This window comes from Phycodurus eques, chromosome 3 (genome assembly GCF_024500275.1).
Source record: "Phycodurus eques isolate BA_2022a chromosome 3, UOR_Pequ_1.1, whole genome shotgun sequence".
Classification (NCBI taxonomy): Eukaryota; Metazoa; Chordata; class Actinopteri; order Syngnathiformes; family Syngnathidae; genus Phycodurus; species Phycodurus eques.
Genome location: NC_084527.1, coordinates 11,186,247 through 11,202,927, shown reverse-complemented (window position 1 = coordinate 11,202,927; position 16,681 = coordinate 11,186,247). Strand labels below are relative to the sequence as shown.

At 42.4% G+C, this 16,681-nt stretch overlaps 1 protein-coding gene across 3 annotated transcripts in view; it reads right to left on the bottom strand.

The window, feature by feature from the left end:
- Nucleotides 1–16,681, bottom strand: part of kcnip3b (Kv channel interacting protein 3b, calsenilin) — a 51,704-nt gene that overhangs the window by 4,644 nt on the left and 30,379 nt on the right. The window contains exon 1 of one of the 3 annotated variants that reach the window (XM_061672017.1): nt 1,206–2,023. The exons of the other annotated variants lie outside the window; for them this stretch is intronic. Coding sequence (XP_061528001.1) covers nt 1,206–1,317 — 112 coding nt within the window. The 5' untranslated portion in view covers nt 1,318–2,023. Of the gene's footprint in view, nt 1–1,205; nt 2,024–16,681 lie in introns of those variants that run through there. 3 annotated transcript variants of the gene reach the window in all.

The window sequence follows — 16,681 nt, the reverse complement described above, 5'->3', positions numbered from 1 at the left end:
ATCTCTCCCCATTGAAATGAATGGAAATGCCGTAAAAACAAATTTTGAATGTTTTTTTTAACAATAAAAGAAGAGCACCATATAATCCATCCATCCATTTTCTGTACCGCTTATCCTCACTAGGGTCGCAGGCGTGCTGGAGCCTATCCCAGCTATCTCCTGGCGAGAGGCGGGGTACACCCTGAACTGGTCGCCAGCCAATCGCAGGACACATAGAAACAAACAACCATTCGCACTCACATTCACACCTATGGGGAATCGAGAGTCTTCAGTCAACCTACCACACATGTTTTTGGGATGTGGCAGGAAACCGGAGTACTCGGAGAAAACCCACGCAGGCACAGGGAGAACATGCAGGCGAGGCCGGGATTTGAACCCCGGTCCTCAGAACTGCGAGGCAGACGTGCTAAGCAGTCGTCCACCATGCCCGCCGCACCATATAATACTGTACTTTATTAAAAAAATAAAAATAAAAAATGCAGTAATGACCAAATTAAAAAAAATTTGCCACACTTTTTGGTTAATTTCAATGTACAGTACATTGTGCTGCTCCTTATGATGCGTGCCTCATTTTCCTAAAGAAGCTAATATGAAGGTAGAAGAAGATAATTTAGAAGTTAGAAGCTATTAGACAGCTAGCTAGGCTAGCTGGGCTAGCTAGCTAGGCTAGCTGTCTAATAGGAGGAAATTAATCATTACAGCTATCCATTTTCTTTCTTTATTTATGTATTTATTTTTACAAAACAGGCTTCCTCAAATGTATCTAACCTAACTATTTTTTACTCATTATTCTGTAAAAAAAACATCCAGACCTTCAATCTTGAGGTGACATAATTCCGCACAGCTCCCGCGGAGTGATGAGGAAGCGGCGTTTGACAACAATTCTCAGAAAGTTCATATGTCCAAGACAGGTAATAGATTTGTTCTCAAAATATTGTCAACACATTAAATAGGTTAATAATCTTTAAAAATAACAGATGATGTGGGTCTAGACCAGTAGTACCGATTTGTGAAAAATTATGAAATTATTTGGACATACGGGGTTTCCGGCCGACAGCGATGATAGGGGCACTGAAATCCATCCATTATCTTTACCACTTATCCTCACTATAAATCATCAGAAAAAAAATCTAATTCAACCAAGGTGGGCAGAAGTGCTGAAGTTGCTCCTCATCCCACCCCAATGTGTGGTCCCGCACCCTCACCGGTCTCAGTGATATCGATGAGGCCCAGCAGGTGCATCAGTTTGAGGAACATGATGACCAAACACACGATGCCCACCGTCTGCAGGCCCTCCGTCTCCCAGCGGACGCTCATCCTGCCCTCGTCTTCTAACTTTCCTTCCACGGTCGCGTCTCTCCGCTGCTATATGCTCATCGTCGTTGCGCTCCGATCTGTGTCCGCATCCTGTCAGTGCGCTCGTCACTCTCTTTCTGTCACACTTCTTCCCGGCGGTGTCTCTTTTTAGCTCGCTGCCTCTGCCATGTGAATCGACTGGCCTTTTTCTTTTTGCACCCTCCCTTCTCCATTGGATTGCATTTTTTTGAAATTTAACCATACTTATGGTTGGTGTGGCGGTGGGAATGCCTGTTACTGGTGACCAGTGTTGCCACAGTTACCTTGTAAAAGTAACTTACTTTACTGATTACTTGATTTCCAAAGTAACTTTTTAGTTACTTTCAGCAGCTGCCAAGTGGCAGGAATATCACTTATCCACAGTACAAAAAAAGCATTAGCTTAACCGTAACCATTACTTGGTAAGGTACAGCACACAAGTTACAGAATGATGTCATCAACGTGAACCAATAACTTAAATATTAGTGTAGCTGAACCCACATTAAATCAACAACTTAGTGCAGACTTGACATCCAACACAGTACAGTAAGTACCTAAATGTAAACAAGCACACCATTCTCAGTACACGTCTCTAAAGACTCTTAACTAATAGACAGACAGACAGACAAGCAGACAGACAGGCAGGCAGGCAGGCAGGCAGGCAGACAGACAGACAGACAGACAGATAGACAGATAGATAGATAGATAGATAGATAGATAGATAGATAGATAGATAGATAGATAGATAGATAAATAGAAAGATATAGATAGATAGATGACGGTCATTGTCCATGAAGGCAACTGTGTGTGTGTGTCACTCACTTTCACGTTTCCGTACACGCACGCACAAACGCACGCACACACACACACACACAGACCACTGCTCCCACCACATTAATTTTGATGCGAAGAGCGAGAAAACTTTTTCACTCCCAGTGACAAGTTTAACCAGCTGCTTAACTAGCAAAGCTGTGGGTGATTGACGGGGGGAGGGTGGTTGGGGGTAACTATTGTTGGTTTGAAGAAGTAACTGTAGTCTACTTACTTTCCCGGGAAAAGTACCACATTACTTTGTTCATTACTCATAGCTGTATTTTGGAGTGACGCGTTACTTTGTTACTTTGTAACGCGTTACCGGGATCACTGAAGGTGACATATTGGTAAAGTAATTTTTAAATTGTTTGTATACAAATAGTAGGTTCTCAGGAGTGCCTGCCAGCCATCAAATGTGAAATTAAACAAATACATCTTCTGTTATCTACCCAGTTTTGAAAATGTGTGTCTGAGCAAGCTGTTTTGAATTTCAGGGCCACTGTTATGTAACATTGGGGCTAATTTACCCAACAACCGCCGCCACATTTAGCTTCTCTGCACATGACGTGAAAGTTAGGCTGGGCGAAGATCCAGAGCCGCTTTAAAGCAACTGCAGTCTGAAACACTATCATGCAGAAACACCCGCACCCCTCCAGGTGCGATGACCCTGCTAATCATGTCAAAGCCAAAGGGTAAGCAGAGCTGCATTGGGTATTGTTTGATGCACAGATTAGCGCTCGCTAACAATATTTGCTTCCGATGAGCAGACCATATTTGACTGCTTAGTGATGTTGTCGACACGGTGGCGGTTTGGTGTCCAGCACGATATGGAGCTGGGGTATACAGTCACTCACTTGCATGAGACAAGGCCAGCCCTGCAAAACAAGCTAATTTCAGCAAGACCATAAGTAGTGTGTGTCAAATACACTGTAATACTTGTTTTTTTGTTTGTTTTTTATTGATGGAAGCATCTCACAGATGTCTTATAAATATGTCTCCTCTAAAGTCAAGTGGATTCGAACATTGCCATTACAATTACGCACAATGACAGAAAAGGTTAATGTGTCATGTGACAACACTGTGTCATCCACACTCATGAATCAAAGCCAAATGGCTAATTGCTTATCTCACAGTGCTGCGCAATATCTCACACTATTCCGCAATAATAGTGTTCATTTCCTCTCACGCTGGGCAGGCTTTTGTGGAGAGCACTGCTCTCATTTCTTGGTTTTCCTAAAAAGAAAAAAAAATATTAAAGAATTAAAGTGATGCTACTACCTGAATGAACAAAAGCAGACCAAATTCACTGCCTTTTGGTAAAAAGTCAATCATGTGAGCTAAATAAATCACATTTTCCCAGGCAGCTGCGTGACCCACTTTCCCAATTGTTTCACTGTCTCCTGCGGGATGCTCGCAAAGATTCGACAGCACGAGTACTCAGTGGAGTCCTGACACGTTCATGGTGTAATAAAAAGGGAACATGGAACGTTCACTCCCTCGGGTTCTGTTACACTTGTTCAAAGCTCAACTGATGGATAGCGAAAAATGGCTATTTGCCTCCCTCTAGTGGACAACTGTAACCTAACACAGACATGTAAAACATTTTTTAAATGGAACAGAGACACCTTATTCCACTAGTTAGATTATGAGGGTGAACTAATTCAGAACAGGACATAGAAATATACAGATGATATTATTGTTTAATCGCATGTATATTTTATTAATTTTGAGTTTGAGCCCCAAAATAGAACTAATTATCCTTGTTTTTGTATATTTTACTAGTTAAAGTGAGAATTTCTCCTTTTTTTCCCCGTCACTAAGCTTGGAACATTATAGATAACTAGGAACATTATAGATAACAAGAAAGACAATGCTCTTGTATGTTATTCTATTGTGTACCTAATAAAGGGACCATTGACTATGTAATTTCCCTTTGTATACTGTCATTTTGACTATTCCAATGTGTGTGATTAAACTACTGGTCATTTTTAAGGTAAAAAATAGTTGTTAGCACGTCTGTCTCACGGTTCTCAGGTTCTGGGTTGGAATCTTAGCTCAGGCCCTCATGTGTAGACTTTGCATGTTCTCTGTAATTGCGTGTTTTTTTTGTTTGTTTTTTTGTTTTTTGGGGGGGGAACCCGGCTACCACTCACATTCCCAAAACATGCTAGACTCCTCATTCTCCATGAGTGGGAATGGTTTGTTGTCTATATGTGATATTGAGATTGGGTGGCGACCAGTCCAGGGTGTTTCCCGCCTTTCGCATAAAGTCAGCAGGGATGCGCTCCAGCATACCCGTGACCCGAATGAGGATGAGTGCAATAGAAAATGGATGGTTGGATGTTGTTTCAGTAAACAAATGTTTTGAAAAAAATAAAATACAAGTAGTCAGATCTAACAACATCCAGACAAACAAGGAAAAAAGGAAATGCCTGTTCAGTAATGCAGTAAAAATGACTGATATCAGTGCAGCTGGAAAAATAAAGAAATTGGATTATAAAAGATCAGACTGAAACAGCAAAGCCTTTGCCCACCGACCTGTTGCAAGTCTCCTCAACTACTCTCAGACCTTTTACAGACACAAAAATATCGGCTTTATCAATTCAGCATGCTGCCATCAAACCTTCCAAACTCCCAGAAATCTGACTAAGAACATGACCTCAGTGATTGCTGAGGTAGAAATCATACAATTTGATTATGTTCTTTGGAAACATCGCAGTGAAGATGAGTGTAGTCGATAATTCAGGCCCAATAGGATATGATGAGGTGAAGTATGAGGATAAGCATGGTGAGACACATGATGCAATGACGACTGATAGATGACGAATGTCCTTCAGGACCCTGGAGGAGTTCTCCGGGTTCCATATTTAGGCGGCCTCAGAGAAAACCTGTTCAATACCGCATGTATAATTAATGCGAGGTAATGCTAAACCTGGGTGTATCACCACAGGCCTGAAGGAAGCGTGGGTATCAGAAGGCTGATGCGATTGAAAGGAGTGATGAATAATAAAAGAAAAGAACATTACTGGTGCTTTTGCTGAATTTATTACTTACTGATGCTGAGGAATATTACCAACACTAATGTGGCGCCTGAAGCCTTCCCGCTGTAATGGTCTTGGCATGCTGACGGCAAGCCACTCTGACCCAAAGACCAAATCAAAACGACCAACATGGCTCTAGAATAGCACAATATGACCCTAGAATGCTAAAACGCCCAAATAGTCATACAAAGCATTGGGATGTCGCACATTTTGTGAGACTTCAGCTCAGGGAACATCTGAAGCAGTCGTTCTCAAACTTTTTACACCAAGGAGAAAAATACTTTCGCACTTCAAGTACTACTATAATAATTAACATTAAAATACAGGAACATTCATCCGTCCATTTTCTTTACCGCTTATTCTCACTATAGTAGGCCTAAATGTTCATGAAAAACACACAGGTTGTATTCCTAAGAAGTACAATTAACATCATTGTAAGCCACTGTAAAATTATACACAATGAAATGTGTGTAAATGTCAGTGTGACTGGTTCTTTGTCTATATGTACCCTTCGATTGACTGCCGACCAGTCCAAGATGTACCTCGCTTCTCGCCCAAAATCAGCTGGGATAGGTTCTGGCTCACCCGCGACCTTATTGAGAACAAGCACCACAGAGAATGGATGACTAGATGGAAGTCAACCAGCGTCACAGAAAAGATCATGCTCAACTTGGGAGGTGCCAGTTGCATTGTCCCTCCATCTATCCAACCCTCTGTTGCTCCATTTATCAATTGACCCACCCACCGATCTACCTTCCTACCAGCTATTCCTCCATCCACATCCATCCATTGTCCCAATCAGGAAACTAACTCACGAATCCCTACTACCTTACCATCACACCGCTAAGTTCCATTGAACAATCCACCCACCAACCTTCCCAACCATCCATTCATCCAGCCCTCCATCAGTCCATCCATTGACCCAATCACCTACCTCCATACATACTTGGCATACTTTTCTAGCAGTCTCTTTCTAACTACCTGTCTATATCGCATCATTTCTCATATTTGTAGTATTATTTCCTTCATTTCTTCTTTGTTTATCAATTATGTTGTTTTTAAGTGCACAATGTGCTTTGTGGCTCAGTATTGCTGATGTATTCATCTAAGAACAACAGGCTATCAATTATTGTAGACGTAAGGTTTACATTGGATTTAATAGAATGCGTCTTTGGTTTTTCATCCTGGAAACAAATAATAAAAAGTAAAAGCTTTGAAATAACAAAATGTCACCTGCTGTTCTCTTTACAAGTCTATCCCAGGCTTCATGCCAGTACATGCTTCTATTCTTTTTTTACACTTTATAGGGCAAATGTTGTTTTCGCAGTGGCTAACATCACAGACGTTTTATGCCGTCTGAGGCAAAGACGAAGCTGACACTGCAGAGGGACCCGTGTTGACCTTTACCTTCAAAAGAGGACATAGGTTCCAGTACGCCAAACTGCTTGAGAACCGCCACGAAGAGAATGATAACCACGCCGATGGCAAACAGCTCCATGCCTTGCATCCCCATGGCTGCACGGGGGCAGGCCCAGCACAGGCCGAGCTTTACGGATGGAAGGCCGGGCCGACCCGGGTCAGCTTGGCCCGGGCCACCCTACAAGCAAGCGTTCTCACCGGAGGTCAGCCAGGAAGTGATGGGAATCAGCCTGACAGGTGGGAGACTTGTCTCCGAGACACCATCAGAAGCGGGCCAACAAGCTGCTTGTAATGTCAACAGCGATGCTGAAGTGGAAACAACGTAGATGCCGACATATAAGGAAAACCTCCCTCTGTGTGTTCGGGAGGCAAGACGGGGGCCATTTATTACGAGTCACTTTCCTCTGGATTCTTGCTCACCCTTTTAAAAGCAAACAGCTATTATCAGTCCTCACGTCATCGCTTGCATTAAATCACATGATGGTTCAGCGAAGGATGTTTTAGAGGAACAGCACACACTTTGTGGGGCGCCGCCCCCATTGTCCTCACAACTTTGGGATCCAGATCTTTTCCATTAGGTGGGACAAAGTTCAACTGTGTAGAACAGTGGTGGCTTTATTATCCATACGACACAATTATAAATAAATTACCCCATCTTATGCTGGAGAGGCGTGAAGCCAAAACAGAAAAGAACACAGCTGTCTCAACAGCTGCTGCTCATTACTGTTCTGAGGTGGTGTCGGAAAGATATCAAAGGTTCAATGGAAAACTGCATAGAAGCAAGCAGTGCTCATTCATTCACTCAAAAATGATCTTAAGAAACACCTTCAATGTCCTTCCTGCTTTAGATGTTGATTTAGTAATCCCCAAAATCCATCCAAAACTTCCAAATTCAAGTTCAATTTCAGGCTCCTTTGGTTGGGGTCCATTTCTGCAGCCATCCAAATCCAAATCCAAATCCAGCTCCCAATATGGAAGAGATTCCAAGAAGGCACTTAATAAGGAAGAGTCCGTGATGGGATATCCCATGAATGCGACTCTGCCCCCTATGCACCTCAGGGTTTAAAAAAAACTGCTCCGTGCATTTTATACCTCCTTTCTATCCCTTCTTCCCTGCATTCTCACCCTCTCCTCCTTCTCATCTTCATTCTCCTCCTCCTCTTCCTCCGCTCTCTCCATCTGATATGCATTTGAGCCCGGAACACACCGCCTCCTCCCTGCCTCTCCTCTGTCATTTCATAACTTTGGTCAACTGCACACGTTTAACACCACCCCCTCACCACCACCACCCTTACTACTACCCCGTTTTTTCGTTTACAATGTTGTGACTGGTAGTGACAAAGAAACAAAAATATTTCCTACGAAGTATTCAACAGCTGGCCACAGCGACAAAGGATGAAATATTGTGTGTGTCATGTCAAGCGAGGATAACTCATCACTCTGCTCTTGCTAATGCATCAAGGTGGGGATCGTGTATGTGTGTATGTGTTAATCCACTGACTTGGTTGAAGAAAGGAGACACAAAAAGGGAGACCAGAGTCAGCAAAATCAATATCGTTGTGGTCAGGCAGTGGTTGGAAGCTCCCCTGCACTTTTACTCTTTTTTTAAATCTTTACTTCTTACGCAGAATAAATAGCATCAAACATGACGTCAAGTGTTGTTTCCAGCTACACTGTATGTGTCGTCAATAGTTGTCAATTGGTAAAAGAGAGTGTGTGCTGTCAATCTTTGCACGTCATCCCCTGAAGGTAAAATTTTGATTTTTGAGTGAGATCAGAGTGGATCAAGAGACAGAAATCTATAGTACACAACCTGAAGCATTACGTATGTGCAGACTGGTACTGTGTGTGCGTCCATGTGTGTGTGTGCAGCCATTAGGACACTAACAGGTTTTTAAAAGGAAGGCGGTCCTCTATGAAGGGCCGTTAGGGACATTATTCAGGATTAGCTCTCACACTTACTATTCAAATGCTTTCACACACACACACACACACACAAACTACTGAAAGGCTCTCATAAACACAACTGAAACACCCCCATACGCACGGGTCTTCCTCTCATTGACACTACTCAAACACTCTCATACGCACGAGTCTTGCTCTCATGAGGACTACTCAAACACTCACATTAACACTACTCAAACACTCTCATACGCACGTGTCTCGCTCTCATGAGGACTACTCAAACACTCTCATTAACACTACTCAAACACTCTCATACGCACGAGTCTTGCTCTCATAAAGACTACTCAAACACTCTCATTACCACTACTCAAATGCGTTCACGCGAGCATGTCGATCACATTCTCGCACACGTCACTGGCATTCACGAGTTCATGTCAACCATGCTCACGCACAGGTCGATTATGCTCACACGTGAAGAGTATAAATCTTTTATTAGGTAGTTCAATTCAAAAAGTGAAATTATAGCGCTCACTCACTTCACTGTAATTTGTCTTGATCTTGGAACTGATTTTGTGTTCATTTGTACTTCGTTTTCATGGTGTTCAGTGACTGCACACGTCTGATGATATCCATCTGAGAATAAATTGAAGCACCTCTCTGGTAACGTATTGTCTGTTGATTGAGCTGAGCGACAGCTACAGAATGAGTTTCTGGGGGTCACGTTTGTTTGCATAAATTGGTGCCTTTTCGGCTTGTTGAGGCACCCCAAAAGGCCATTTATTTGTTAGAACACAGCAATTCCAAGTGGGAACCCTAATCCATAGGTGTCAAACTGGTGGCCCGGGGGCCAGATCCGACCCGTTACATCATTCTATGTGGCCCGTGAAAGCAAATCAAAATTGCTCATTGTGTTCTGGTGTAATACCATTGAGATATTTGCAATAATTTTTTTGTTACCAATCCCACTTTGAAAATAAACGTAATGGTCGAAAAACATGTTTTTATAGGCTTCTGATTTCAAAACTGGTTATTCATCAATGTGTTGTGTATACTGTATGTAATTACAGTATATGAGGTAATCTTTCATTTATATGGGTTCACAGTTGTAGCGGCCCCCCGAGAGAAGCCATTACTACGATCTGGCCAATGACAAAAATGAGTTTGAAACCCCTGCCCTAATCGTAATTAATATCTCGCTGACGGGGTCAATCAAAACAGCTTTAATACACTGTTCTATTGCTCTTATTTGATTTGGACTGTGTGCCTAATGTTGTGACCTATTATGACTGCTATAGCTACTGGTAAGACAGAGCAGACTAAAATAGTTTTGACAGAGAGAACAAGACCCAGTTCCTACCTGAGCGATGGTACCTGGCTGTACTGTGTCCACAGTGAGAAAGACAGCTGGGCCGCGAAAGACGTCTGCGGGCTTCCACAGATAGAACAGCCATCACAGCTCCCATAATGCGGCTGAACTTCTCAACTTGCTGCTCTGAGACAAGTGCAAACTTTAAAAGGACAAACGTGAATGTAGAGATGGTAATCTTAGCGTGACGGATGAGCAGCCAGGGAAGACTCAAAGCCCGAAAGTGAGAAGCTCACGTTCCCTGCCAGGCGCTTGGGACAAGACGACAAAAAGACTGTGCACGTGCCCCAATCGGTGGGGCCACATTTGAAAATCTGTTTGAGCCTAGAACGGAGCAAAGGATCAAACAGCAATAAACAGCTTGTGACCTTTCACATCACATAATGGCGCACACCTCCACATTGCTTTTGACAGTCTCTCGCACTTCCTCTCCTCTGAAACCCTGCATACTGACTCTCCAATACATTCAGATAAAATGCATATTTGTCGTCATTCGAACCCCAAATGACGCCATGCCTCAAGTATTCGCTCCCCAAATATTGGTGCTTTCATTTCCGATTGTTTATACTGTACACTACTCACAAAATGTGATGGATAGTCAGCCTTTTTGTGAAATTTCAGGATGAACCAAAAATGCACTATAACCTTTACTTGTGAAATAAATTTGACCTTTTTAAACTTTTGCATGTACAGTCCAATCAAGTTCAATCGTTCAGTACCATTTCCCATTCTCTAACAAGGAGCCCAATCACAAAATTCACAACAGGTGTTTTTTTTAACCATTTATTTCCAAGGACATCCACTTCTTTGGCTTTTTTGTGACTCGTCTAGTCTCCCTGCCGCAACCAGCTAATGACGCTTTGTGACACTGTCAACTCAGTGGCCACTTCTCTCGGAATGGGATTTTCTTAAGCCTTACAATATGGTGAGGTACTGTAAAATTACAGACCAGTATCTAACTGACCATTTTCAAGTTCAAATTTTGGAAAAACTTGTTTGGGTATTCAACTCAATGACTTTTTAGCAAATTGTAACATGACTGAAATGTGTCAGTCTGGTTTTAGGGTGAACGACCATGACTTTCCTCCTTAAGATTTGTAATGATGTAGGTAGGTTGTGACCCTGACAGACATAAATTAAAAGTGCTGGCTGTTGCTGGATCTTCGCGCCACTTTTGATACAGTAGACTCGACCATTCTTTTAAACAGATTAAAACACCTGGCCTCTCTGGTGCTGGACACTATTTGTGGAAATATACTGATACAACATAATTGGCCACTAAGCAGTGCCTCACAGTTATTTATAGCGCAAACATTGACAGACAATATGGATGGATGTTCATCATTAGTTATCAGTGACTGACTACCAACTTCATCAGTTGTTGCTTATTAATGCTGAAGCAGCTGCTGACAGGGACCAAACACCAACAACAAATCCATCTGGGATTGCAGCAACAACAGCAGTTAATCTCTCTGTGCTCCCAAACAAGGAAAATACTGAACTGGACAGTGCAGTTACATATTTAAATAACATCTATTAGAACAGAGGACTATATTTGAGGCAATATTCACAATAATCCATAACAGTTAACAGGCACTCACCTAACCACACCAAAAAAACAAAAAAAACAAAAAAAACACGTGATTGCTGTCTTCATGATCACGTTACAATATTAATGCTTAGTTGTGTGCAAAAATACACATTGTGATGTCCCTCAACCCATGTGATACCTTCTCTGAACACAAGAGGGTAGTAAACGATTATAAAAAGCAGTATGGCAGCAACAATTAAATGTCATTAGATCAGCACTGCAGAGCTAGAATAGCTATGTTTATTTTTTCAACGAACCTGAACTGCCATCCTACTCCAGTAAATGAAGATGAACTAGATCAAGATGAACAGCAAAACAAGGTGATTACTGTTTGACCTCTATAAATCCCTCTTAAAGGTTAAGTTTGAAATCAAAAATGTATTTAGTCCTATTTGTTCAAACTGTCAGTGTGACCTGACAGAAATAATTATTAAAATGATCTGTGGGAGAAAAAAAAAAACAGCACTCTCTGGCCACCATTTTATGCCTCTAATTAGATTTTGAAGAAACCACAGCACCTGAGGCAAAAAAGCCAACCAGAATGGAAGGTGTTACTGATGGGGTATCAATCATTTCTCACAGGTTGTTACATTAGCGGATGATACTCCAGCTTTATCTAAAGTGGGCAGCTGAATTGAAGGGGGTTAGGAAGAGCCGTGAAGATGACCGAGGTTCGGACGTCCTGCCACAGCCACAGAAAACCTCAACCGTGTTTACCACTTGGTGATGGATGACATACGTGCAACTGTTAATCAGATAGCGAACGCTGTAGGCATCTCCCGTCTCTGCATAATGAACTTGGCATGTCCAAGGTTTCTGCTTTGTGGGTGCCATGAGTTTTGACGCCTGATCAACAGCACACCAGTCTGGTCATGTCGCAGGAGAACTTGGGACTTTTTGAAGCAGATCCAGCCGTTTTTTAACGTTACCTCACCCAAGATGAATGTTAGGTTCAGCACTTTGAGCCAGAGACCAAACAGTAGTCCATGTGGAGTGGAAACATCCTTATTTTCCCCAACCGAAAAAGGCCAAGGTGGTGTCATTGGCAGGAAAGGTGATGGCCTCCATCTTCTGGGATGCAAAGGGCATTGTGTTCATTGACTACTTTCAGAACGGCCATACTATCAATGGAGACTACTATGCCAATTTACTATGGCAGATGCAAAAGGCAATCAAGTCAATGAGGCCTGGAAAACTGACGAAAGGGGGTCCTGTTTCGGGACAACGCTCCTGCACTCAAGTGTGTCGTTGCAGTTGATGCTGTGCGCAACTGCTTGATCACCCACTATATTCTCCTGATTTGACACCCTCTGTCTATTTTCTGTTCTCCAACATGAAAACCACTTGGCTGGGAAGCAGTATCAGACCGATGATGAGGTCACATCTGCTGTTAAGGACTTTTTTAAGGGTCAGGATGAGAATTTACATTCCACAGGAATCCAAGTGCTGCAACACCGTTGGAAGAAGTGTGTGAGGCTATGTCGAAAAATAAAATCGACCACTGCATGGTGTTCAGCCTATGAAATTTTCAACCCCCCCTTGTAAGTGAGTTCCACATCGCTGGGAAATCCGTGCTATCTTAAAGCGCCGTTGACTTTGGAGGACTATGCGCATATTGTAACACAGTAATGTTCATGGTTTGAATTGTGTTGCTTTTGAGGGAAAACAAATATTTTTTTTAAAGACCCAGCCCCCGACTGTTTACTCGAAACTATGAACACGGCGGATGTATTTGTGCAATACGGAAAAAGAGTAAACCACGTTATGCAAAGACCCCATTCAGAGCAAACGCTTCCAGGAAAGATAATCCCCTTACAGTGATAAAGTGCAAAAAGCGGGATCGACATATAAACATTTTGAAAAATCTCAACGGATTTTTACGGTATGTGAGACTTCACATATGATGAGGAAAAAACACACACATAGTGTTATCTCCACCGATATTCGTGAGTGTCAAAGGTATTTGCGATCATAAATATTAAACAGGGTTAACATTTACGATTGTCAGCCCCTGACTGTATTCCGAGCAGATCAGTGAGGAAAAATGACTCTTACCACACCCCACACCACAGGATAATCCCGCGGGATAAACAGTCTGTTGACTTGCGAAAGGGGGGAAATGCTCAAATTCTTCCCGATAAATCGGCATATTTGTACCCCACTTAAACTAACAAATCAATGCAGATGTGAGTATTCACAGCTCAGCAATGAGGCTCACATATCACATGAAATAAACGTGAGAAATGAAGAATTAGTGTCGACTGAGGTGCAATAGTGCTGATTCAAACTGAGGTGTGTTAGTTTCGAGGAGGTTTAGCCTTTCAATCAATGATCATCGGAAGTACATGCAAGACAATCCGAAAAGGAAAGAGTGGTACAAAATGGTAATATAATCCAGTAAAACCCATGACGTCAAAGTAATCTCACAAGAATGGTAACTCTTGTGAGACTTCAGCTCAGTGAGCATCTATTGGACAATGCCACATTTTTTTTTTTTTTTTTTGCTCTGTCTTTTAAAAGAGGAAAAATATGAGACTGGTCAGTACAATATTGCAAAATTTAAATCATCAAAGGATGAGAACACAATTTAACCTTTTAAATTGTTACTGCTGTAATAGTAGAACATGCAGTACAGTTAATAAAGGTTTTATGTTGGTGACACTTTGATCCTAGACCAGGCCATTTCAATTTCCATGATTTCCTATGGGAAAAATTGATTCTCAATATAACAAACAAACAAGCGCCCAGCATCCCGCACCGGATTGCGCAAACCATTTAAGGTTCCACTGTATAGTTCTTGATTTGACAACTTTTCCTAACATATTCAAACACAGCACGACCTCAGCACTAAGCTGACGCTAAAACAGGGGTCACCAACATGACATGATGAGTGTCTTCACATTAATTATTAATATTATATAATGAAAGGTAAATTGAGCAAATCTATTTCAGAAAAGTGTATCAAATTGGTAGCGCTGCAGATGAATCAGTACCCAAGAAGTAGCTCAGTTTCAAAATGGTTGGTGACCCCTAAACTAGGATAGCTTTTACATTTTCACACCTAAGACTACCTTGACCAGGCGTCCCAGCGATGAGGTCCAGAAAGCAGCGCAGCAGCTTCCCAACCTCCTTCTTGCAGGCTGCCCTGCAGGAATTCATCCTCTTAAACTTTGGGAAGATTTGGGATTTCACAAGGCCCCAAATAGTCCAACAATTTAGCAATTGACCCTCAACACAGTAAGTAACATTCCGCTTCCAGAAGATGTTTTAATGGTTCGGTTAAGCCTTCCTCAAACCTTTTGCCCAGTTTGCTTGTAAGTGATGTTCACTTCTTCCTCCTCCTGGACATCTTCCTCTCTCCTCTCTCACTTGTCTCCTCTGCTTGTGTCAACTCACTCACATGACATTGTGAACAGCGCGGACCTCCGGCCGCTGTCACTTTAGCATGAGCTGGACCTCAACCACATTCCTCATCAGCTGTTAGAACGCGCCAGCATGTCTCAACCTTGAGTGAATGAAAGCTGCACAAGATGAGAAGTTGATTCTAGAAAACCCCTGCGGTCTTCACCTCACTTCTCCACTCTAATCCGACTCATATTACAGCCTCTCGTTCCCGGCCCAATGATGTAGCTCCTCCATCAGGGTGTGGAGCTCACTTTTAAACCACAGCTTTGAAACTTTAAAGTGTGCGTGTGTGCGAGTGTGTCTTCTGGTAATCTTCTCTAAACATCATCACAACACCGGCTCTAAATCATTACACCACTGACCAAAAGACTCATGTATGTCCCCAAGCTGTTGATGTTACAAAATATAATAGTAGGTAAGAGTAAAATGAATTGCTCTTTACAGAGGATAAACAATATATACTTGAGTATTGTTATAATGTCCTGTCTACATTGTTTCTGTTCAAATATCTGTTGGTTAACGGGTTATGACACCACCACACCGACGCTATTCGTTAGCTTGTCTATGCCGTTTCGCATTGTTTGTGACACGGAGCGAGCGCGACTTAGGAGCCAAATGCAGCGCACCGGGAAAGTTGGAAAGGATTTTCATAATGAATTTGAGATCACCAGTGACAGGTCAATCCAAAGCCATCATACAGTGCAGTTCATTTCACAGTAAAGAGGGTCAAGGGTTTGAAGATAGACTGATAGCGGGTCAGGAAATGCTCAGATTTCACTGTTGTCTTTCACCACGATTCACAGAGCGCAGAACGGGGAAACCTAACCCTAGCAGAATCCCCAACAGACACGAGGACGGGAACAGGCAAACGTGATAAGGCAGAATTCTCACTGGGTCATGTTGCTGGTATCTCAGTCAACAACTGACACAGAATGCATCATCAACAAGGCCTTAAATAGGGAGGTGTAGCTGACTCTGCCTAGTAGAATGTGATTAACTGACAGATTGGAGTGGCAATAAACAGCTTGAAGGCTCTTTTTGACAAATTGTTCACTATCTGGCAAACAGCTATTTGCTGTAAAGTGAGTTGAATTGAGTGCACTGCCACCACGCAGCGCTCGAATCTCAAGTTTTTGAATGCAAGTCGAAGCAAAAAAATCGGCGGAATGAATGATATATAATGAATCATATCTCGTAAGTCAGATCACTCGTATCTCAAGGCATCAATTAACAATATTAGAAAAGTACGGTTCTGAATTATATAACAATTGCTAAGCCAGCTAAGTGAATAAAACCCATCAGTGAGGCACCTTTTTTTTTTTTTTTTTTTTTAAATGTGAGCGTTTATACCCATAGACAACATGCAATGATGTAGAACTGTAATCGGTGTCTCTTTTAGTACCATGAGAAACACTTTCTGTATGATGCAGTGCAGTTCTACACCACAACAACATCTTAACAAGCTTAAGGCAAGGTAGAATTTCTGATACCGAATACGTGATATACTGTACAACTGGAAGCCCGCAAACCGTTTCAACCTCAGCGTTGAGTGCAAACAGCCACTGCTGTCTGCCACCCCCCACCTACTTAACTTCAATACACATCTCCATCTCAATGCCGCTATTTTTAGCCACTGGCCATTACCGAGGTGAGGGGCTCACCCGAAAACAATGCTGAATCCCGCGGCACCACCAGGAAGGAGGAGACAGCATCGCACCCCGGCTGCACTTTCTCCTACTGCGTGACTTGTGTGAGCTGCACTCTCCATCACCGCGGTGCTCTCTGTCACCTTTCTACTTAATGATT